Genomic DNA, 22,179 nt, shown 5'->3' on the forward strand with positions numbered 1-22,179 from the left:
CAGTGTGATCCAGCACCTCACGGGGCCCCCCTGGAGCAGGCCCAGGGTCACTCACCTCCAACCCCACCTCAGCAGACAGGGAGCCAGGCTTCACATGGCTGATGAAGATGCCGGGTTTCTGGATGGGGCCGCTGGAAATGCTGTGGGCGAGATGGGAGGGGTAGGTGAGCCTTGGCTCCAAAGTGCTTGCTCATTCAATGTCCTGCCCCATCTGCCTGTGTGTCCAGGCCACCTGTGAGCTCAGCACCCAAGTCCTCTGCCATCTACCTCCTCAGCCTCTGGCTACCTGTCCAGATTAATTCCCCTGGGGCAACAACCACAGGAAGCTACTTCTAACTCCCCGCACCCAACCTCTCATCCAACACATGCAGAGGCTGTTTCTTCTCTTTTTCTAGCATTTGCCAAAGCTTTCTTTAAAACTCAAATGCTGTCTTCTCCTCATGGTTTTAACCAAACTCCTTATTATCTCTCAAGACTAAGCTGGTTCCTCCCTTCCCAGTGCGCCTAAAACACCTACAGCTAGGATGGCGTGTGTACTGTTATCCTCCCCTCCCAGGTCTGTGGCAGACATCACTAATCAAACACTCTTTTCTACCTGAGCCTAGATACAGCCTTAAAGTTCTTTTCAAAAGAGTACTCCAGGGTGGCAGCTACCACTAACTGATTAGAGATAGCACAGAGTAGACAATCTGTTTGCCATGCTTGCATGAGAGCCCCTCAGTACTGTAACTATTTATGTGGTTGGCTTCTATATTAAGCTATAATTTCTTAGAAAGGAGGGACTTTTTTTTTATCACTTATGCTTAGCAGAAAAGTATTAAATAAATGTGACAGAAAGGAAATAAGAAGAATCACTTAGGGAATTCCCTGGAAGTCCAGTGGTTAGGACTCTGCACTTTCACTACCAAGGGCCTGAGGTCAGGGAACTAGGATCCCACAAGCAGTGGGGCATGGCCAAAAAAAGGAAAAATAAAGGATACCTTAAATAATAATAGCTAATATTTACAAAATGCTTACTACCTGCCAGGCACTCTGTCATCGCATTCTTTCTCACAACAGCCTTGTGAGGTGAGGACTATGACCTCTGATTTGTAGAGAAAGCTGAGGCTTGGAGTGCTTGAGTCATTAGTCCAGGGTTCTAGAGCTCATAGGTGGCAGAGCAGGGCCCAGAACCTAGATCTCTAACTGTTGCACTTGTGTGCTTAACAAGACCGTCCCGTGAGCCCCTCTGCCTGTTGGCAATTCTCTGGCTGCCTCTTAAGGAAGTCACAAAGTAATAAGTGACAAGAGAACTGTGTCAGAGGTGGCCAACTGGACAGGCTCCTTTTGCGTGACTTGAGGGCCCACCAAAGGAACATGGCTCTGCCTTCGGGCCTCAGTTTCCTCCTCTGTAAATGAGGCTGATTGAGCTGTCCCTTTGGCCCTACAGGACTGTGGTGAAGCTCAGAGGGGAAATCAAGCACTAAGAAGTGTCATTACTAGTGACAAAAATCTCAGCAGCAGCAGTGAGAAAGGGGAGCGGTGAGGGAGACCAGCTGGCCATGAGTGAGCCCCAGGGTGCGCCTGCCACCCACCTGCAGCCAAGGCCCCGGGAGCCCACCAGGCTGATGAAGACCTTCTTCTCCTTGTTTTCCTGGCTGCCGGGGGAGCCCAGGCTGCTCCGCCCGCCCTGGGGGAGGGAGAGGCTGAGGTCACCAGGTGTCCACACTGTGCAAGTGGCCTCCTGTGCTCACAAGGCCTCCAGGGTGAGCACTGCTGCACCCATGCGAGCCTGACTGCCGTTCTGGCCCTCGGGGTGTGTGTCTGCACCGGCTGGGCCAACGCCCACAGGGCCATTCTGGATGCGCTGGCAGCCTGTGTGAAGCCCCCTGAGAGCACCTCCCTAGAGCAAGCCCTCCTTCAGGCGGGCTGCCCTTTCTGGAAGACCACCCCATCCAGACCCACCGCGGTGGTCCTGACCTTACCCCAGATTCCGACACAAACTGGTCCACATACTGCCATTTGAGGGGCTCATCGGGAGAGCTGATAGGATGGGAATGTAGAAGAGGGGTCATTAGGGAGAGAGGGTTACGGCACCAGACCTGGAATCCAAGTCTGCCCTCTCTGAAGCCTCCACTGTCACTGGCCCAGGGGCAGAGCTGGCCAGACCCCAGGCGGACCCCAGGACCCTGAGTGCACAGGGGAGAGCCTGCCTGTGGAGGAGGGTCCTGCTCACCTCTTCACAGGGATCAAGCCGATGTCTGTGGGAGAAAGGGGAGGTGGGTTATGATGGCTTCTCTGCCCTTCCTTCCTCCCATTGCAGCTGGGTACCACCAGCTGCCAGACCCCACCCCACCGTCAGCAGCCCTTTGTCCTGGCCTCACTCACGTCTCACTTTGATGGACACAGTCTTCTTGGTGCGGATGAGGTTGATGACCTCCTCATGGGTGCAGGAGGAGATGGAATACCCATTGATCCGGACGATCTCATCCCCTACCTTGGCCACAGACAGAGAGAACATGCATTGGGTGGCTGGGCAGGCTCACGGCCAGTGCCTTGTCACCAGCCACACACCCTCCATCAGCTGGAGGACCCCCAGGGCAGGCAGCACTTCCCAGCAGTCTTTCTGCCCATTTGACAGATGGGGGAACCAAGCTGGAGGTGAGCAGCACAGAGAGCAGGAAGCAGAACTGGGGGTAAAAGTCAGAACTTGGCACCCTCACCCCGTGTCACTTCCATCCAGGGGGCACCATCAGGTTCTGGAATCCATGCAAAGGGCGACCTTTCACCCAGATTCAAGAGCTTCTTCCCTGGCCTTTATCCCCCCAACCCCAAGGAGCAGGCTTGCATCACAACACCACAATTGAGTTGGGGTAAGAACTTCCATGACTCCTGACTCAAGTTCACATCACTGACACACACAATCTCTTCTGTTCCATTTGATGGAAACTCAATGAACATTTTAACTCTGCCCTGGCCCTGACCTCTGAATTCCTCTTCTGGAAGAAAGCAGTGAACACTGAATGAACACAAGGCTCTAGCATCAGATGTCCTGGGTTCAACCCCCTGCTTTTATTTTTATTAGCTGTGTGACCTTAGGCAAGTCTCATTGAGCTTTTTGAACCTCAGTTTCCCTCATCTGTAAAATGGGGAAATACTGTGGCTGCCATGAGAATTAAGAGAGTGTGTAAAGCCAGCTAGTGCCCAGCACACTGTAAATAACCAATAAATAGTTGCTGTTACCATTAGCTGGGCTTCAACTGTAAGTTCTCTGCTCAGATCCCTCTTCTCAGGACTTTAGTCTCATTAACTGGGAAAGATGGGGGCTGAGGGACCTGCAGGGCCAGCCCTGGATACGGATCCCTGGTGACATCAGTCGGTTCCCTGCTGGACACGGCTGTGGGCTCCCCGAGCACCTTGGCTCTGGAGGCCAGTCCTGAAGTTCCTCATTTAACAACCACAGGCTGGAAGGATGCCCGGACATCAGTTGAAACGGAGGCCCAGGAGGTGATGGTTTGTGCAGGGTCACGGTCCTGAGCTGCAGAACAGGGACTGGTTGGTGGAGGCCCTCCCCAGTCTGAGACCAGAACGGGTCAGCTGGAGGCTTAACTCACACCACATTTGCTGACCTTTTGGAGGTTTGTCGGTGCATGTGGGGGACGCAGCTTGACTCCGTGGAGGGTCGAGGACTGGGCAGGCATATAGCCTCTCAGGGGTCCTCTAGACCAACTCCTACCCTCTACAACATCCCTGCCCCAGAGTCACCTTCTTTCTATTGTCACTCAAACACTTCCAACCTGGACACAGACCCTAGTCTTCTCAGGGGCCTGCGAGGAGTGGCAAGCAGCTCAAAAAAGTGACATTGGGCAGGGGAGGGGCTTGCTAAAGAACTTGCTGTGTTTCTGGGGATGTCTCATGGAAGGAGAACAGCTGGATGACCTCCCTGCACCCATTCTTCACAACAACCTGCGTTTCTGCTAATAAGGTGAGGGAATTGAGGCTCAGAGGGGTGAGGAGACTTGCTCAAGGTCATCCAGCTAGTAAAGAGTGTTGCTGAGATTTGAAGTCAGGTCTCCCTGACAGACAGCAAACGCTGTCTCATGGTTGTCTGGAAGCAGGAAAGAAGGGCGTCTGGCCAAGCTGGGCTGCAGTTCCCTGCGTCCTGTCCTCTCTGGATCTTTGCCACCTGACAGAGCCCCCCGAGGACCATAGGAAAGGCAGGGATTACTCCGTCCATTTTACAGCTAGGACAGCCAAGGCACACAGAACCATTCTCCAGCCCTGGACTATACAGCAAGCTGTGCAGGGCAGAGGATGCAGGTTCAGAGAGGATACATGTGGATAAAAACCTAAAATACCTCCAGTAGGGAGACTAGAGCGGAGATGGAACTCCAGGGCAGGGTCCAGGACCCCATGTGGAGTCCAGACTCACAGGTCAAATCAGCAGAGCCTCTGGTTTGGCCAGGCTTGTCTGAACATGCCCCTCCCCTGCCTTCTGGAATCTTCCCCCAGCCACCCTGAGGCATGGGAGCTCTCCAGAAACATGAACCCCAAACAGGTGAGTGGATGCAGACCTTTTCCCCCAAGCTCCTCTGAGTGAAGCTCCCTGTCTTGTTCCTAAAGGGAACTTGTGGGACCCCAGCAGGATGATTCCCACACAATCCCCAACTCAATTTGCAGGATCAGCTTTCCTCTCCTTCCCGCCCCTGCATGAAGCCCTGCAAAAGGCCCTTTGTGCGAGGGCCACGGTGAAATGACGATCTGAGGGAGAGTGGCACAAAGGAGAGATGAGCCCACCAACCTGAGAAAGGGTCGATAATTTATAAGCCTGAGAAACAGGCAGGGAGGGAAAACTCTAAGATTCATTAAAATGCCCCGAAGTCCCCAGGCACGGAAGCATCGTTGAGAAATGGCTTGTCCTAGGAGGAGAGCTCACCCTGGGAGAAAAGAAAGGGCTCAGATGACGCCAAGAGAGGAGCTCATTATGTTTTTCCTCTGGCTGCGTTTCTGGGCTGGAAAATGTGCGGCACAGGAGAGCGATAATGAGGGGGCTGAAATTTCAGCCGCTACCGGCCAGCCGTGAGACAGGGATTTAGAACAAAGCGATGTCTGTCTGCGCCCGGTTTCTACCTCCCAGTCCACAGCGTCTTATACCAGCCTTCGGGCCCCCTGAAGCCCCAGATTGGGATGCTGATAACAAACATGCTGGAAGCTCTGGGGAGGGTGTGGGAGGGCCTCTTTTAGCTGGACATACAAAAACACAGCTCTGGGCTCTGGCAGGAGCGAGACCTGAAGATCTTCCCGTCTCTGCTTGGACACTGAGGTGTGGAGACCCCAAGGGAGGGACCCTGGGGTGCTGAAGAGAAATCCCTGGGCTTGGCAATAAGGAGACCCAGGTTCAAATCCTGGCTCTGCCACTTAATGGCTGTGTGATTCTAGTCAAGTCCCTGATCTTCTATCAACTCTAAAATGGGGATGATCCAGCCGAGGCATATAAAAAGAACTGGTTGTCAGCATGTTATCTGGCACATTACAGGTGCTTATTAAATCTCCCTCTCTGCATGTTTAACAAGCACATGGCATTTACTGGTACATGAAGAATGGATAAACAAGATTTTGCTGTATAGCACAGGGAACTATATTCAACATCCAATGATAAGCCGTAATGGAAAAGAATATGAAAAAGAATGTATAACGTTTATAACTGAGTCACTTTGCTGTACAGCAGTAATTAGTACAGAGCTGTAAATCGACTAAACTTCAATAAAAATCCATTTAGAAAAAAAATAATACATTCATATGATTCAAAAGCCAAACAATCTAAAAGGTGTAGCCTTCAAAAACTCACTCTCACTTTATTCCCTATCCACTCTAGTTCCTCCTCCAACAAGTGACGGCCTTTCATTGGTGTGTGTGTGTGTGTGAGTTCCCGCACACAAATACAAATAGAAGTCACACATATTTTAGGAGCATAAAATACACGCACATAGCATTCACGTGCCAGGTACTGATACAAGTACTTTGTAATATGAACTCATTTATTCCGTCGGAACAACCTGATGAGGTAGGTTGTTCGTCATCCCATTTTACAGATGAGGAAACTGAGGCAGTAATTTCACCAAAGGCATCCAGCTAATGAAGAGCAAAGCCAGGATACTCTGGCTCCAAAGTCTATCCTTGAAGCACTGCACTGTGCCAGGATTTCCTTTTCCCTTCCAGGGAGAAGGCTATGTATCCAGAACTTCAGGTGTCAGGGCATAACTATGCTCTTCCTTCAGACATAAGGGAGGTGGGTGCAGAGCAGCAGGAGCAGCAGGGGCAGCAGCAGCTGGGAGCCAGGTTCTCTGCTCCCCTCAAGAAAACAGGCAGCACACTATCAGATAGAATGTGGATAATAAGAACTTACTGTATAGCACAGGGAATACTACTCAATACTCTGTAATGGTCTATATGGGAAAGGCATCTAAAAAAGAGTGGATATATCTATATGTATAACCGGTTCACTTTGCTGCACACCTGAAACTAACACAACATTGTAAATCAACTACACTCCAATAAAAGTTAAAAATTGAAAACAGACAAGTGCCTGCAGCCAGATTCTATGGCCGCGAGGACAATCTGTCGGGATACAGAGGCCTTTTCCTCTCCCAAAGGCTCAGAAGGGTGAGGTGACCACGTGACACCACACAGCCTAGTGTGGGGAGACAGGAAGCCTGAGGGCCTGGTGCCCACGACCCCTGGGCCCTGCTCACTCACCTGGAGCCCAACGCTGTCGGCCTGGCCATCTTTGATGAGGTGGGAGATGAAGAGTCCACAGCCAAACTCGAGGCCGCCACGCACGCTGAGGCCGAGGCCTTCGGGGTGCAGCCGGTCCAGACGTACCTCCTTCAGCTTCCTGCCGTGGAAGGAAGGGCCGATGACAGCCCAGCTCTGGTCCAATGGCCAGCACTGCCCCATCCACTTGTCAGAGACCCTGTCCATCCTCAGGTAACCTCTCCCACCCCCGCCTCCAGCCTGCAGCTCCCTCCGTTCCACACCTGGAGCGCCGGGGGGTCAGCTGGTCGTACTCCACCTGGTGTTTCAGTGGGATCAGAGGCCTGATGGCATCGAACAGGGGCAGACGGCTGGGCTCATTGATGACCAGCTTCAGGTCCCCCACAAGCACGGCCACGTCCATGGTCCTGCAGAGGCACGGGGGCCCTGGAGCCTCATCCATAGCCATGGCCTCTGAGACCCAAGGATTCCCAGAGGAAGCAGTCCTGGGTTGGGTCACCACCCCTGGGCCCAGAACTTGGGTGGATAAAAGATTAGAGCCCCTAACCCTGGGCCAGGTGCCTCAGAAGGGTTTGTTCTCCCATCTAAGTATCCCAAGGAAACCATCCAGGTAGATGAAATCAAGCCAGGATTCTCACTCGTCTCTAACTAGTTCCAAAGCCCAGGGTCCTTCCAGACAGGAAACGTCTGTGAGGTGGTGGCCAGCCCTCTCATACATACCCCTGCTTCTCACCTCCAAGCTGCAGCTGAGCTCTGTAAATCCTGAAATCACAGTATATCGCACGAGCGTCTACCTCATACCGTTCAGACCCTCCATGTCTAGGGCCGACACTTTTCTGGCTACCAACTGACTTGTTTATTCTCAGTCCACCACCAACTTTTAAAAATATAAGTTGCTCCCTTCTCAAAACCCTTTGACAGTTCCCCACTGCCCAAAGGATGCGGTCCATCCTCTTTGGCAGGCTCAGGGTCTCCATGACCTGTCTCTGTGGACCTGCCTGGGCTGTGTAAATATTTGCTGACACAAGTGAACGGCGTGTCTGCCTGATTCCCAGGAACACTGAGCACTGGCCTCCCTGAGCCACCCCAGGATTTAAGAGGGAAGTCGTCCTGTCTCAGAACGACCCATCCCAGGGCTTCCTGAAGATAGAGGTACCCGGGCTGTCCACGGAACCTGGACCCTGCACACTTACTGGTGGTACATCCGCAGCACATCATAGAGATAGTCCTTTTCTGCATCATTTTCAATCAGAAAGTCCACCTGGAAAACCCCAAGGCAGAATTATATGTCCAGCCCCAGCACCCCCACAGCAGATCCCAGGACAGGGAGGGCACTGACGGTGGTGGCAGCGGGGTGGCCCTCCTCCGCATCTCTCCAGGGTTGTAAGAAGAGGGCGGAAACCGGAGGCCAGGCTGGCACCTGACTGCAACACATCAGAAGTGCAGACCACCCTGACGTGGCCACAGGAGTCCTTTTGCCTCGCGTCTGGATGTGGTCAGGCTGAGCCTCATCCCCAGGGCGGTGATGCACACAGCGATGCATACACGCATCATACTTGTGAAGCCCTCGTGACGGTGATGCACCCCCACGGCAGTCGTACTGCCGATCACCTCCATGGCTATGTCACCTGTGTCCAGGCCAGCAACGCGACTGTCAGCTCCCCGGTCTGGAAGCCCACTGTCTTACCTGATGGTGGCTGTAGTGCCGGATGACTGCTTTCAGAAAGGATTTAGGCCACTCACTCAGATAGCACATCCCCCGCCCCCGCCAGAGCCCCTAGCACTGAATTCTCCCTTGTCCAGTCCTGGCCTAAGCTGGGTCAGCCCTGACTTCTGATCACTCTTTCCCCTTCCTACATCCCTGTGTGCCTCCCCTGCCACCGGAGGGGGAGAATCAGATTACATTTTTTCAGCTTCCCTGACGTCAATGGCTGGGAGTCCAGGGTCAGGGTCAAGAGCTGTTTCCTTAGCACCTCAATCCCAGGGGAGCTGGTGGGCCAGGAGCCCCGGATTCCACTCCCTCAGACAGCTCACTATGTATCTCTGCACTGTGTCCTGAGCTCTCTCTTCAGCCCAGGACTGAGTGAGAGGACAGGGTGGGGGCTTGAGGGGTCCTTGGATCCCTCCCTTCTCCAGGCCCAGCAGCAGAGTCCAGGGCCTCAGCCCACATAAGGGAGAAGATGCTACTGGAAGCTGCAAGCTCCCACCTGATTGGTCCTCAGAGGAAAGTCGGAGCACCTTTGCCTTTTCTGTGGGTATCTTTAGGATTCTGGGAAGTTGGGGGGAAATCTGTTTGTCCCAGATACAAGCCCCTTGGGATTTCTGGCCTGAGCAGATGGGTACAGAATGCAGACTTCTGGTTTTCACCTAGCAGTACCTTCTTCCCTCTTAAAATCAAGCTGAACATTTGATTAGAGATGAGAATAAGCTAGGAGGCTTGCCCTGCACTGACTCAAAGCAGCTTCAGAAATTTATCCTACCCACTCCAAGGAGGGCATTCCTACTTCCTCTGCTTCAGCGCCCCTTTCCTTCAGGCCAGTAGAAGATGGGGGACAGAAGCACGTGCTAGAGTGGGCAGCACTGAATGTCAGGTGGTAGCCTTGGCTTTTCCACACACCACAGAAGTGGGCACCTCGAAAAGCCCACATCTGTGAGGACCCAGTCTGGACTCTCTCCGCACTCTGCCTGGGCTTGTGTGAGAGGGGTGGGGAGCCACACCGAGACAGACTTGGACTGCCCATGTGTGGCTGCGGTGCAGGAGTCTGAGCAGAGAAAAATTCTCTAGGATCAGATTCAGAAATATTTAAATAAATTGGATCATATCACTTTCGTGCTTAATAGCTTCTCATTGTACTTAAAACAAAATTCAAGAACTTCCCTGGTGGTCTGGTGATTAAGATTCCAGGTTCCCAGTGCAGGGGGCCCTGGTTCAACCCCTGATCAGGGAACTAGACCCTGCATGCCGCAACCAAGACCCGGCGCAGCCAAATCCCTTACCTGATCAAGGCCCAACTTTAGCTCCTGCCACTCTTCCTAGCTACACAAGCCTCCTTTCAGTGTTTCCCACAGGCTACACTTGCTCTAGCCTCAGGGCCATCATATATATTGTTCCCTCTGCCTGGATGGTTTTCCTCCTTCCCTGCATGGCTGGCCTCTGCCCCAGGGAGGTCTTCCTGCTCACCAACCTAAACAGAACCCACTCCATCACCCCAAAGATGCTTCAATTCCTTCATTACAACAGTCACAATTTGCAGTTAATTAAGGCTTGCTTTTTTGTGAACTGGTTTGTTTCCTTCATCAGACAGAAAAACCCCACAAAGGAAAGATGAAGTCTATTTTTTCTAAGTCTCTTGAGCCTAATGCATAGAATGTGGTCAGTAAAGAAGTATCAGAGGGATTTCTCCATCCCCCTGCCTCCTGGTCCATGCACAGTCAGATGGGAGGAAGGGAATCATGGGAGCAGAAGGGGAAGGCAAATAACATTTGCATCATGGGATGGCACCAAGAGCTTCTCTGGGCCCTACTCCACTTGTTTATCTCACCAGCCCTACAAGGCCAATTTTGCAGATGAGGAAACTGAAGACCAGAGAGGTTACAACATGTCACACAAGGTACCACAGCTAATCAGAGACAGAGCTAACATTTGAACCTCAGTCTATCTGATTCTGGGGCTTCCCCAGTGGCTCAGCGGTCATGAATCTGTCTGCAAGGCAGGAGACACAGGAGACATGGGTCCAATCCTTGAGTCAGAAAGATCCCCTAGAGTAGGGCATGGCAACTCACTTCAGTATTCTTGTCTGGAGAATCCCATGGACAGAGAAACCTGGAGGGCTTCAGTCCATGGGGTCCCAAAGAGTCTGAGTCACTGAAGTGACTGAGCATGCATGCATGCTATCTGATTCCAAAGCCTATGCTCTCCCTGCTATACCACTGCCTGTGTGAGTCAGGACTTCCAGGGAAAAAACTTCAAGGGCTCTTCAGGCCAAAATTTCAAAACTTTTGCTCTCAAGCAGGCTCCCCTTATCTCAAATCCCCATCTCTCTCCTTCATACTCTTAAGAAATCCCTTTGGGTTTGGTCTAGAACAAGCAAGAAAATATCTCTTTTGGATGACTCCTGGAACTGCAGATGTTCTGCTTTCTATGAAAGCATAAAAAGCCCATCTGCTCTGACTGCAGTGAGGAGAGCCCAACCAAAGGGCTTCTAGCTCAATTCCAGCCATGGGTGGTGACGTAAGACAAAGTAGAGGAGAGGGAAATCCCTTCCTGACTGAGGCCTTATGACTGAAGCTCTCTGCAGAGAGAGCTTGCAGAAACGCCTCCTGCTGCATCATTAGGTGTAAGAAGCGAGGCACTGTCCTCCACAGACACCGTTTATGCACTGGGTGGAAAGTAGAAACGGAAGACAAAGGCAATTTCCAATATTAGAGTCTAAGGTTCTGCTTTTCTGCATCCCAAGCACAGATCACCTGGAGATGCTCTTCGAGGAGAGATCCTATTCCTGGAGGTCCCAGGCTTCTGGTCCTTGTGGGCAGCCCTCCAATGCTGACCCCTGCATCCAGAGGTCCCCACCCAGAAACTACATCCTATCAGTCTCCTGCTGAGGCAGCCTGCAAAGTTCAGCTCTTTAGCTCCATTCATTCTCAGAGCCTAGGTCACTCCAACCCTGACTTTCAATTCTGCCCTTCCCTATCCCTCCAGGGTCATCTCTATCACCTCCCAAGTGTGACTCAGGCTGCGGCCAAACAGACCTTCCCCTAACACACTGGAACCTCCTCGACCTCATTCAGAATTGTCCCATCTATCCCCAGCAATTCAACTTGTCCATTTAAAAAAATTATCCATTTACCATAATATCTGGGAAATCATATCTGGCTTATGTAGAATGTTCTTTAAACACCAACGTAAGGGATAAATCAAAATGGTGGGAGTCTCGTGACCCTGACCATTTCCCACCCAGGAATCTCTCCAAAAAGACTCTGAGATGACAGCACCACTTTGTTCTCTGACCACACCTGAGTGAAAACACACGCACCAAGAAAGACAGCTGATAAGGATGGAACTTTCTCTGGAAGCCTGAACGTGCAGAAACATCAGCACTGTAATTCAAATTTTGCTTGTAAATATTTAACAAACTTATACGATGTCTCTTCCTCCTGGAATCTAGGTTCAAGCAAATTCCTCAGGAGGGTCCCCCCTGTACCAGTCCAAGGGGCAGCTTCAGGGATCCCGTCCCTGAATGGGATGTGTGTTGGAATGGCTGTGTGTCATTCTCCCAAAAACTTGTGCTCAGCTACCTGTAACACACCTGGTACATAGTAGGTCTTAAAGCACCATGCCATGCAAACAGGTGCACAGTGTTCAGTGGTGACTGCTGAATGAACTCCAACAGCCTTAGTCTAGAGCCTTCCTTCTATCCTCTCCGCCAGTCCGGAGTCACCTTCCCATCACTCCTCAGTACACAGCCTCCTGGATCTGTCTCCTCTTAGCTCAGTTCCAGTCTCAGACCCACACAAGATGACCTGCCCTCCCTCTTCCCACTGACCTCTGTTTTCATTTAAGGCGAGTCCAAGCCCCCTCTTCTAGAGTCTTTCCTGACCATGCCCAGCCCAGAGCCTCCTTACCAGCCTCCCAGCCTGAGGCCCTTGACTGGCTCCCTTATTTGGGCCAGACTCTGCTTACAGACAGGCCACCACATCTGAAGTACTTTACTTGTATTGTCTTTAAAAACCATCTGAGGTGGATGGATATTACCCCCATTTGACAGATGAGGAAATCAAGGCTCAGAAGTAGTAGAGATGAGATGACTGCTGGCTCCAAAACCCTTGCTTTTTTCCAAACTACCACATTGTATCCACTTACCAGTTAGAACCTCCTTATTTGCATTTGTCTAATACACATTAATTGAGCACCTACTGTGTGCAAGACACCATGTCTTCTTTCTCTAACTAGATATAAAAAGCCTTTCCCTTTCTTGGATCCCTCTTGATGGACATAGAAGCCCTAAGTAGACCACCATGTACAAGTAACTGTGTGGGGGTCCCTTTACCACATCAATACCCTATGCCCACTCATCTTGTGCCCACTCATCCTGTGTCTGGCCCCCTCTGTCCAGCATGAGACTTCTCTGGCCAATGTTCAGCTGGCTCAGTGCTATCGGCCTGCATGGTAAGGGATATCTCCCTCCTCACAAGGTACAAGCCCTTGTCTAGGGCACTGGAAGTAGACTCTGGGTTTGGCCTTGGGTCTCTCCAACCTCACCTCCCTGCCTTCCTCCATATGGACTGCCCTTTCAGATTGGCCTCACAGGGGAAGCACACAACCTTCCGCTCATGAAAATTCATGTATGCACTCAGCCAAAGACGGAGAAAGAGAGCAAGAAGCAGATTAAATAATGCATGTTGTTCCACTGGGTGACATTTGCCCTCCTAGGGCTGTGTCGGGATTAAATGAATGAATATCTGTAAAGACATTCACTGTAAAGACATTTACTGTAAGACAGTGCCCAGGGCTCCAAAACTTCAAGGGCTCTAAAATGTGTGCTGTATTGCTTCCCTTTTGCCTCCAGACCCACAACCCAGCCTCCTCCACCTAGAGGAGTGTCCCAGGAAGCTTTGCCTGGGCTCCCTGCCCTCTACTTCCTTCTGGGTTCAGCCAAGGAGGGCGGTAAGACAGTCTGGGGAGAAAGGGAGTGGGGTTCTGATTCCCCGGCTCTCTCCGTGCCAGACCACCACGAGGCAGGTGCCCCCACCTGAGGCTGCAGCGTCTGACTGGACATCTCTCTGCAGCCACTCTCTCCTTTGTTCTGGGACCCCTTCCCTTGCCCCTTGGGGAGCCCCTGGCCTCCAGTGCTGCTGCTCCCAGGCTGTGTCACCACGCCTTGGCAGCTCAGCCATCCTGCCCTTTCCTGTAAGCAGTCCCTTCTTAAACTCTTCAGTCTCCCATTTGAGTGAGCCACCTGCTTCCTGCTGAAGCCCTGGCTGGTGTGAAATCTTAGCTATAAGCACTGGTGATACCAGCAGTATTTCTTCTCTGTGAGCTCTTCCTCTACCTATAAAAGTCACTCAGTCGTGTCTGACTCTTTGCAACCCCAAGGACTGTAGCCCACCAGGCTCCTCTGTCCGTAGAATTCTCCAGGCAAGAACACTGGATTGGGGAGCCATTTCCCTCCTTCAGGGGATCTTCCCAACTCAGGGATCAAACCTGGGTCTCCTGCATGGCAGGCAGATTCTTTACCATCTGAACCACCAAGGAAGCCCAAGTCTCTTCAAATGCCAGCTCCCCTTGGTCAAGCCTTTCCTCAGGCTCCCCCACAAAGCCTGCCCTGTCATTCTCTCTGCACAGGATGACACTTTGTCCCCACCTCTGCTGTGGGACTCACCAAGCTGTGTTGGACTTCCTTTCTTCACCTGCCTGTCTCCTCACTAATCCCTATGTGGTCACAACACATTTCTAGCAGGAGGAAGGCGGGCAGTGAGGCCACGCCCCCTTCCCCACGTGGGTCTGCATGTCTCCCTGCTTTCAGTATCCTCCTCTGTAAAATGGGAATAAAAGTATCTCGTAGGATTCCATCCTTTTGTGAGAGATTAAAAATGGCTTTTTAAAAAATTCTTCATTGAGTGAATAGTTGTTACTTTGAACAGTGCCTGGAAAGTAGCAGGTTCTAAGTGTTTGTTAGTTAAACTAAGTAAGCATAAATGAATACAAGTCCCCTGTTCTCAGCAGCTGGCAGAGACTGGACCTCCATAAGTGTCGTTGGGATGTTGGGATCTAGTTCCACTTCCACCCAGGCCTGCACAGTGTGCATCCTGGAGTTCAGCTCAGTCGCTCAGTCGTGTCGGACTCTTTGTGACCCCGTGGACTGCAGCATGCCAGGCTTCCCTGTCCATCACCAACTCCCGGAGATTGCTCAAACTCATGTCCATCAAGTCGGTGATGTCAACCAGCCATCTTGTCCTCTGTCGTCCCCTTCTCCTCCTGCCTTCAGTCTTTCCCAGCATCAGGGCCTTTTCCAATAAGTCAGTTCTTCCCATCTGGTGGCCAAAGTATTGGAGTTTCAGCTTCAACATCAGTCCTTCCAATGAATATTCAGGACTGACTTCCTTTAGGATTGACTGGTTGGATCTCCTTGCAGTCCAAGGGACTCTCAAGAGTCTTCTCCAACACCATAGTTCAAAAGCATCAATTCTTTGGTGCCCAGCTTTCTTTATAGTCCAACTGTCACACCCATACGTGACCACTGTGGGCATCCCAGAGAGCACTGGGTTTATCTGACTCATGTTTTATTATCCTTCGTCTTTTCAAGAGACTTGTGTCATGCTTACTAGTTGGTAGCATTTGACCCAGTGCCAGGCACAGCAGATCACACCCTTCTGCTGGTTCTCTTGCCTTGCTTGAGGTTCCTTCTCCTCTTTGTCTCCTCTACAGGTTGGGGTGCCCCAGGCTCTGTCCTGAGTCTTCTCTCCATCAGCACCGTCTCCCTAAGTGACTTCACCAGTTTCTGGGGTTTAAATACCATTTATACCATAAGAATTCACTGAGGCTTATCCCCAGCACAGAACTTTTCCCTGATTTTCACACTCCTACATCTACTGATCTTCTCAGTCACCTTTGTACTTGGAGATCTAAAAGGTATTTCAAACATAAAACATTCAAAATGGAACTCTTGGTTTCCACCAAGAGTTCTGTCTCCACCAACCTCCTCCCCCTCCCAACACAGTCTCACCCTTGATACCTTTCTCTCCACACCCGCAACCATCCCATCAGCAAAGCCTGTCAGATCTACTTGAACATATATCCTGGGTCTGGCACTCCATCTAGTCCATTGCAGGAGCCTCCTAAGGGAGGGTCCGCCTCCTCCCCTTTACCCTCTCAGTCTGTTCTCTACCAGTAGTCAGAGCAATCCTCTTAAAATATAAGTCAATCATATCACTCCCCTGCTGGCTTCTTTCACTTAGAACAAAACCCCAAATCCTGAGTATGGCCCATTAGGACTCTACCACCACTCTGATCCATCTCCCACCACTCTTCATTCCGTAAGTCCTCTCAGAAACACCATCCGACTTGCTGTTCCTAAAGAAGGCAACCAGATGCTTGCCTCAGGGCCTTTGGACATGCTGTTCTCTCTTCCTGGAATGTTCTTCTTACACCAGGTGTTCTACCCAGTGAGGTAGAAATCGGCTCATGAGGCAGAAATGACTGCATGCTGATATATCTGCATGACTCCTTCCCTCATTTCTTTTATGTCTTTATGTTTTTGCTGAAATATCACTTTCTTCAGAGAGGTTTTCCTGACTACCCTATAAAAAGTACTATCTCTTCACTCTTTATCCCTTCACCTCACTCAGTTTATTTTTTTCATAGCGTTCATTGCTACTTGACATTTTATGACACTTTCATTGGTTTGCTTGTTAACTGTCTGTCTTCCCTACTAGAATGTACTCTCTAAGAGGGCAGAGACTTTGTTTTGTTATTCAGTGGCTAGAGTACTGCCTGGCATGTATCAGAAACTGAGTCAATATTTATTGAATGCGTGCATGAATGAATGAAAGATTAGCAAATCCCTAGAAGGCAGAGGCTCTTCCTGACCTTATTTATCCCCCAAATCCCCCAAGCCAGATGTCTAGCTTTGGGCAGGGTACACTACAGATGCCCATGAATATATGATTGCTAAACAGTCAATAAATACTTTTTGAGCAAATGAGTAACCAAGTTTCTGCAACCTGCGGGTACAGTGTGCAAGAGCAGGTTTCTTTTGAAAAGCTGGTTCTCCTGGGGGGAAGCCTTAGTCTCTGATGCCCCCCTCCCCTTGCCTTGGTGTCCTGGCTGAAGGCTGTGTCCAGGAAGGGCATGCAAGTGCTGCTCATGGCCTTGGGGAAACTGCACAAGCCCAACAGTCCCCGCTCAATGGTCCGGAGACTGTTGGGTCATCCATTAGGATGCTCTGTAGGCATCAGTGGGGAAAAGTGAGGCCATTTACCAAATAGCTGCTGCACAACCAGAGCAGCCAGCATTTGAACACCTATTTCATCCTCACCATCCTGTGAGGTGAGCACAACGAATTCCATCTCACAGTGAAGGAAACTAAAGCTCAGTGAGGTTAAGCGGCTTGCCAAGGTCTCACTGCAGAGGGGGACAGGACTGAGATTTGAGCCGATTTCTACCTCGCTGGGTAGAACACCAGGTGGCTCAGGTGGTGAAGAATCTGCCTGCAGTGCAGGAGACCTGGGTTCGATCCCTGGGTGGGGAAGATCCCCTGGAGAAGGGAATGGCAAACCACTCCAGCATTCTTGCCTGGAGAATCCCACAGACAGAGGAGCCTGGTGGGCTACAGTCCGTGGGGTTGCAAAGAGTCAGACACGACTGAGCAACTAACACACACACTGACTACCTCATTGGAAAAGACCCTCATGCTGGGAAAGACTGAAGGGCAAAGGAGAAGGGGACAGCCAAGGCTGAGATGTTTAGATAGCATAAGTGACTCAATGGACATAAATTTGAGCAAACTCCGGGAGATAGTGAAGGATAGAGGACCCTGGCGGGCTACAGTCCATGGGGTCGAAAAGAGTCGGACACGACTTAGCAACCAAACAACAACTACCTAACTCCAGACAACAGACAACATAGATATTTACTGAGGCTTCACTAAGTAACAGGCTCTATTTAAGCTCTCTACACATGTGTAGGTCTCATCTATCTCTCACAATAAACTTACTAGTTAAGTATTACCGTGATCCTCATTAACCAAATTGGAGAACTGAGGCACAGAGAAGTTAATAACTATCTCCAGGTCACACAGCACTTTCCGTAACAACACAGTACCTTTAATGTTACCTCCAATGACTAAGGATTTATTTAGATTACAAATCATTCTCAAGGGGGTAAATTTGCTCAGAAACACTAAGGAAGGGGCATCTAGAAAGCAACCAACAGCAAGGTCTCTCCTCGGCTGCTTCATCCTCTCTCCTCAGTTCCCAGATGATCTCCAACCTGGGAGGGGAAGGCTGCTGCGGCTTCCGAAGCAATGGGGCACAAAGTCCAGCCCCGGCCTTGCCCAGCACGCCCCGCCTGCACACTCAGGGCATTAATAGGTAATGACTCTTGTGATGAGGAACAGCAGGGCGGTGGAAACACAGAGGCCTGGGGCCCTTTGGGGCGCATGGGGCCTGGGGAAGAGAAACAGGGGCTAACCCAGGGGTTGAGTCAGACACCGGGGACCCCAGAAACAACTCTCTCAAAGAGGCAAAGAAAAGTACCTCATGAGGAGAAGACAAAAGAGGACCCGACATTACTTTCAACCCCAGGGCAGGAAAGTGAAATTCAAGCCTGAGTCATCTTGGGGTAGGGGACGGGCAAGTGGGTTGCCTGAAATCTACACTCACCAAATGTCCCCGGTGGCTGAAATTTCTCCCCTTGGGTCCCTTTGCAACAGGATGCGCTGGTGAACACTGTCTCACACTCCCCTTGTTATTTCCCAGCCCCCATACTCCTGCATGAACTTCCGGTTATCTCTCATCCCTGGGATCCCAAGGCCTCATTTTTAGAAGACTCCGGCCAGCAGGAGCTGTCCCCTTTGTGCCCCCACCAAACCTTGATTCCAACACTCAGCACCCAGGTGTGGGTAGTTATTAGTATAGGGTCTGTATTCCACCCACATGGCCAGCAACTTGAAGGCACAGACTGGGTGCTCAAAACATGTTTCTTAAGTGAACAACTGACCGTTGGTCCCTAGTCCCAGGCCACAACCCTCAGCCCCTGTGGCCTCCATACTGGCTGGCTCCTTGAGCTCCCTGGGCCTCTCTGTGGTGAGAGAGGGGCCAGCCCCTGGACCTTGTCTACCTGAGCTCTGCCCACTCAGGCTTGGGAAGGGGGTTGGCTGGGTCTAAAGACACTGTCTCTCTGGGTGGGTCTCAAGGCTCAGTCACCTTTCCCTCAGGCAGGGCCTGTGGGTAGCTCCAGACACCCCTGGCTGCACCCTTGGGCTCTGAGGCATCCTCAGGCCTAGTGGGAATGTACACTGGATCTCTTCAAAGGGTCCTCTCTGACCTCAGGCTCAGCAACTCCTGCACAGCTCTGGAAACAGTTCAGGGAAGCCTGGGTCAAACCCAGTGGTCTCCAGCGATGGTCTCTGACAGTCCTGGGCCACCAATGAGGCCCCTCTCTTGTGGAGAGCCTAAAGGGCCTGGCTGACTCCCACGGCTCCCTCCACTATTTCTCAGGTCCTAAGAAATGCCCTTAGGTGGGGAGTGGGCTGCCTGACATGCCTCCAATTCGAATTTTCAGGTCAGAAGACAGATTGAGGCATCCACTTGCCCTCCCTCCCAGTCCTCACCTCTCAGACCCTATCCCAGAGCCTCTCTACACCCTCCAACACCCCAGAGCTGGGGGCGCTAGGAGGGAGCGGGGCAGAGGGGTGGGGTGGGCGTTGCCCACTATGGGGCATCTCAGAGAAATATCCCATCTCAAGCCAAGATCGGAAGGAATTCTAATCCCCTACCCCCACCCCCGCTGCGTATTAAGAAAACGGACACTTTCAGGAAGGAACTCGGTTTAGTGGCTTCCACACCTAGAGTCCCAGTGCTCCTCCCTCATTTTACTGGGGATTCCTGCTGGTAACCAAAGGACCCTCAGGATCCCAGCCCACCCAGAGCCCCAGGACCGGCCGGCAAAGGGAGAGGTGGTGCCGTGGGTATCCACCGCCCACCCACTCCGCCCCCGGACTCCGCGGGGGCGCTGGAGGGCCGCTAGTGGCTCTGACCTTGTGCCGGAATTCTCGGGCCACCTTCCGATCCATGGCTGGGTTGGATCGAGTCGCTTGCTACACAGTTCCGCTCCTTCGGGTGCCGGCTGCTGGGTGAAGGGCTGCTCCAGCCCGCAGAGGCGGCGACCGTGACAGGCGGAGCCTGGGGAGGAGAGGGTGGGGCCTGGGGCGGACGGGGCGGGGCGGCGGGAGGCACCTGTCCTGAATCTCGCCGCCTCTCTCTGAAGCCTGAGAGCCGCTGGCCAGGAGGGCGTGTCTATGGTGGCGGCAACGATGGTTGGACATGTGACTGGCCCTGCCCTTGGAGTGGTTCTCAAACACACGCGGTTAACTGAAGGGATCTCAGGAAGCTGTCTGTCACCCCTTGCCAAGCATCTCACCTTCACTGTACATTTTATAGTAGTGGCTTCCCTGGACTTTTCCAACTTGGAAGAAACCTGTTTGTGAACTCCTTGGGGTTGGGTGTTACTGTAGCCCACAGGAACCTGAACAGTGGGTAGGAGGGCCCCTTCTCCACTGACTTCCTCTCCCACAGTTCCCTAACTCCCTGCCACTCACACACACACACACACAAACACACAAGCATGGAAGGGCCTGGAAATGACATCCTGATTTACAGCCGACCTTTACCCGGGGGATGACGCCCGTCTGGTTCATTTGATTCAATTCAACTAAGATCTGAGGTAGGAGATAGACGGGCTCCAGGTTGGACATTTACAATCAGCCAGCCTGCCTCCTCTTTGCAAGAGGTAGGTGGGCTGCAGTTGAGGAATGGACCACCAGCCCCCTCTTTGCTCTCACAAATGGAAGCAACAACAGAAACCGGGTAAATAGAAAGTCTTTGTCTCCTGTAAACATCTCAAGGGAATAAGGCAAAAGTCCAGTCTGAGAAGAAGGCTCCTCCCAGAAGCCTTCACTTTGAGATCCATCTTGGCTGATAGGGTGTGTGCACACCCCAGGGGAGGGTCCCAGCGTAGGCCAGGTATGGAAAAAGAAATCAGACAATTGGCCTGAAAGAAGACAAAGGCCTGGAAATACTGACCTATATAAATGATTTAACTTCCTCTTTACTGTGCTCCTCCTCCTTAGGGGGGACCCCTACACCCTTTCTCTCTGGGTGTGCATCTCAGCCCTGCTTCTATCTCAACTAAACAAACTGCTTCTCTATGTGCTCTCCCACTTGTTGTGCTATGTCTCTAAAATAAACTTTGTACCTGCATTGACAGTTTCTGCCTCCGTGATAAATGCACTTTTCACTGGGGGCAAAGATCCAGGGAAAACTAGCTTCTAGCCTCTAGCCCTTGCTGGTTTGGTGGCTAGGATTCCTGGTTTTCACCCAGGCTACCCAGATTCAATTCCTGGGCAGGGAATGAAGATCTCGTTTCAGGCCACCAGTCTCTGCTGCCCCACCCAGATCAGGTCTAGTGCTGGGGTGCAAAGATAATGATAAGCCAAGCCTGAGACAGCCTGAGAGCACAGAGGGGGTGAGGGGTGATAAAGACAGTTGTGAATGGAAAGAGAGGGCACCTTTAATTATGAATTTGTTTACTTGTTTCTGCATTCAACCCAGGGCGAGGGGACAGGAGATGGACTGCAGCCCAAATCAGCAAATTGCTGTAATTGCAGAGGCACCTAGAGACCTCATTCTTTGCAGCCCACCTGGAATAGCTGAAGTTTTGCCAGCAGACTATGTTTATTTATCTAAATTATGACCTAATTTGAGATGTAAATCCTTTCTGGAAAAGAACCTTAAAATAGCATCCATAGTCTCCCCTTGGTATTAATTAGTTATATCAGCGATAAAAGACTTGTGGGATTTTCAAAGGTCTAGGAAACGTGCACAAAATAAATTCCCCTCCCACTGACTTTTTTGACTTTCTGCATTTCATAACTATGTCATATGGCTGTTTATTTCATGTATAGATTCCAAGCAGAGCAGCAAATGCCCTTATGAGGGTGAATGACATCCAGTGATACCCTAATCCTTCTTTTACCTGAACATTGCCCACACAGACACTCTTCTCTAAATGCCTCCCTCTTGGTTTTAGGGACAAAACTGAGTCCTGGTTCTCCTTTCCCATGGATACCAGGCCCAAGCTCATACTGCTTGCTGTACAACAGACCAATAAACTGAGAGATGACTTGTTGTGGCAAGGAACGGTGACTTTATTTGTAAAGCCAGTAGACCAAGAAGATGGTGGACTAGAGTTCCAAAGAACCATCTTCCCTGAGTTAGAATTCAGGCTTCTTTATACTGAAAGAGAAAGCAGGCATCTTTTATACTAAAGGGGGAGGGAGTGTGGTTGGATGTTGCAAACTTCTTAATGCTGGAAACCTTTGTTCTTATAGCTGTCCACATAGCTTGGGTCTCAATGTTCCTGTAAGCATCAAACAAGACAAATGTTATTCTCTGTTCTGAAACTTTTATCTCTATATGAGTGGGAAAGTATTAGACCTTTAATAGTCAGAGCCCTGAAAATTGGTTATCCTGTATATTTCACGCTATTGGTTACATTTTTGACTTAGAGCAAAAGCAACAGAATACAAAGGTTAAAGTAAAGGAAACAGATTCAATATGGAGTCAGATTCGTCCTTCCCTATTACACCATGAATGTTCCTTTTCAAGCTTTCTCTAAGACAGTCTTGCCTTCACCCATTTCTTAACTGG

General features: G+C 51.1%; 1 protein-coding gene across 1 annotated transcript in view; it reads right to left on the reverse strand.

Annotated features, from left to right (window-relative positions):
• The window catches only part of USH1C (USH1 protein network component harmonin), a 48,221-nt gene extending 28,575 nt beyond the window's left edge, over nt 1-19,646 (reverse strand). The window contains exons 1-9 of the mRNA XM_070383197.1: nt 19,509-19,646; nt 7,947-8,014; nt 7,017-7,160; nt 6,736-6,874; nt 2,368-2,476; nt 2,216-2,240; nt 1,965-2,022; nt 1,575-1,669; nt 56-140 (exon numbers count right to left, since the gene is read on the reverse strand). Coding sequence (XP_070239298.1) covers nt 56-140; nt 1,575-1,669; nt 1,965-2,022; nt 2,216-2,240; nt 2,368-2,476; nt 6,736-6,874; nt 7,017-7,160; nt 7,947-8,014; nt 19,509-19,544 — 759 coding nt within the window. The 5' untranslated portion in view covers nt 19,545-19,646. The remainder of the gene's footprint in view (nt 1-55; nt 141-1,574; nt 1,670-1,964; nt 2,023-2,215; nt 2,241-2,367; nt 2,477-6,735; nt 6,875-7,016; nt 7,161-7,946; nt 8,015-19,508) is intronic.
• Nucleotides 19,647-22,179: the final 2,533 nt, after the last annotated feature.

Source organism: Bos mutus, chromosome 15 (assembly GCF_027580195.1).
Source record: "Bos mutus isolate GX-2022 chromosome 15, NWIPB_WYAK_1.1, whole genome shotgun sequence".
Lineage (NCBI taxonomy): Eukaryota > Metazoa > Chordata > Mammalia > Artiodactyla > Bovidae > Bos > Bos mutus.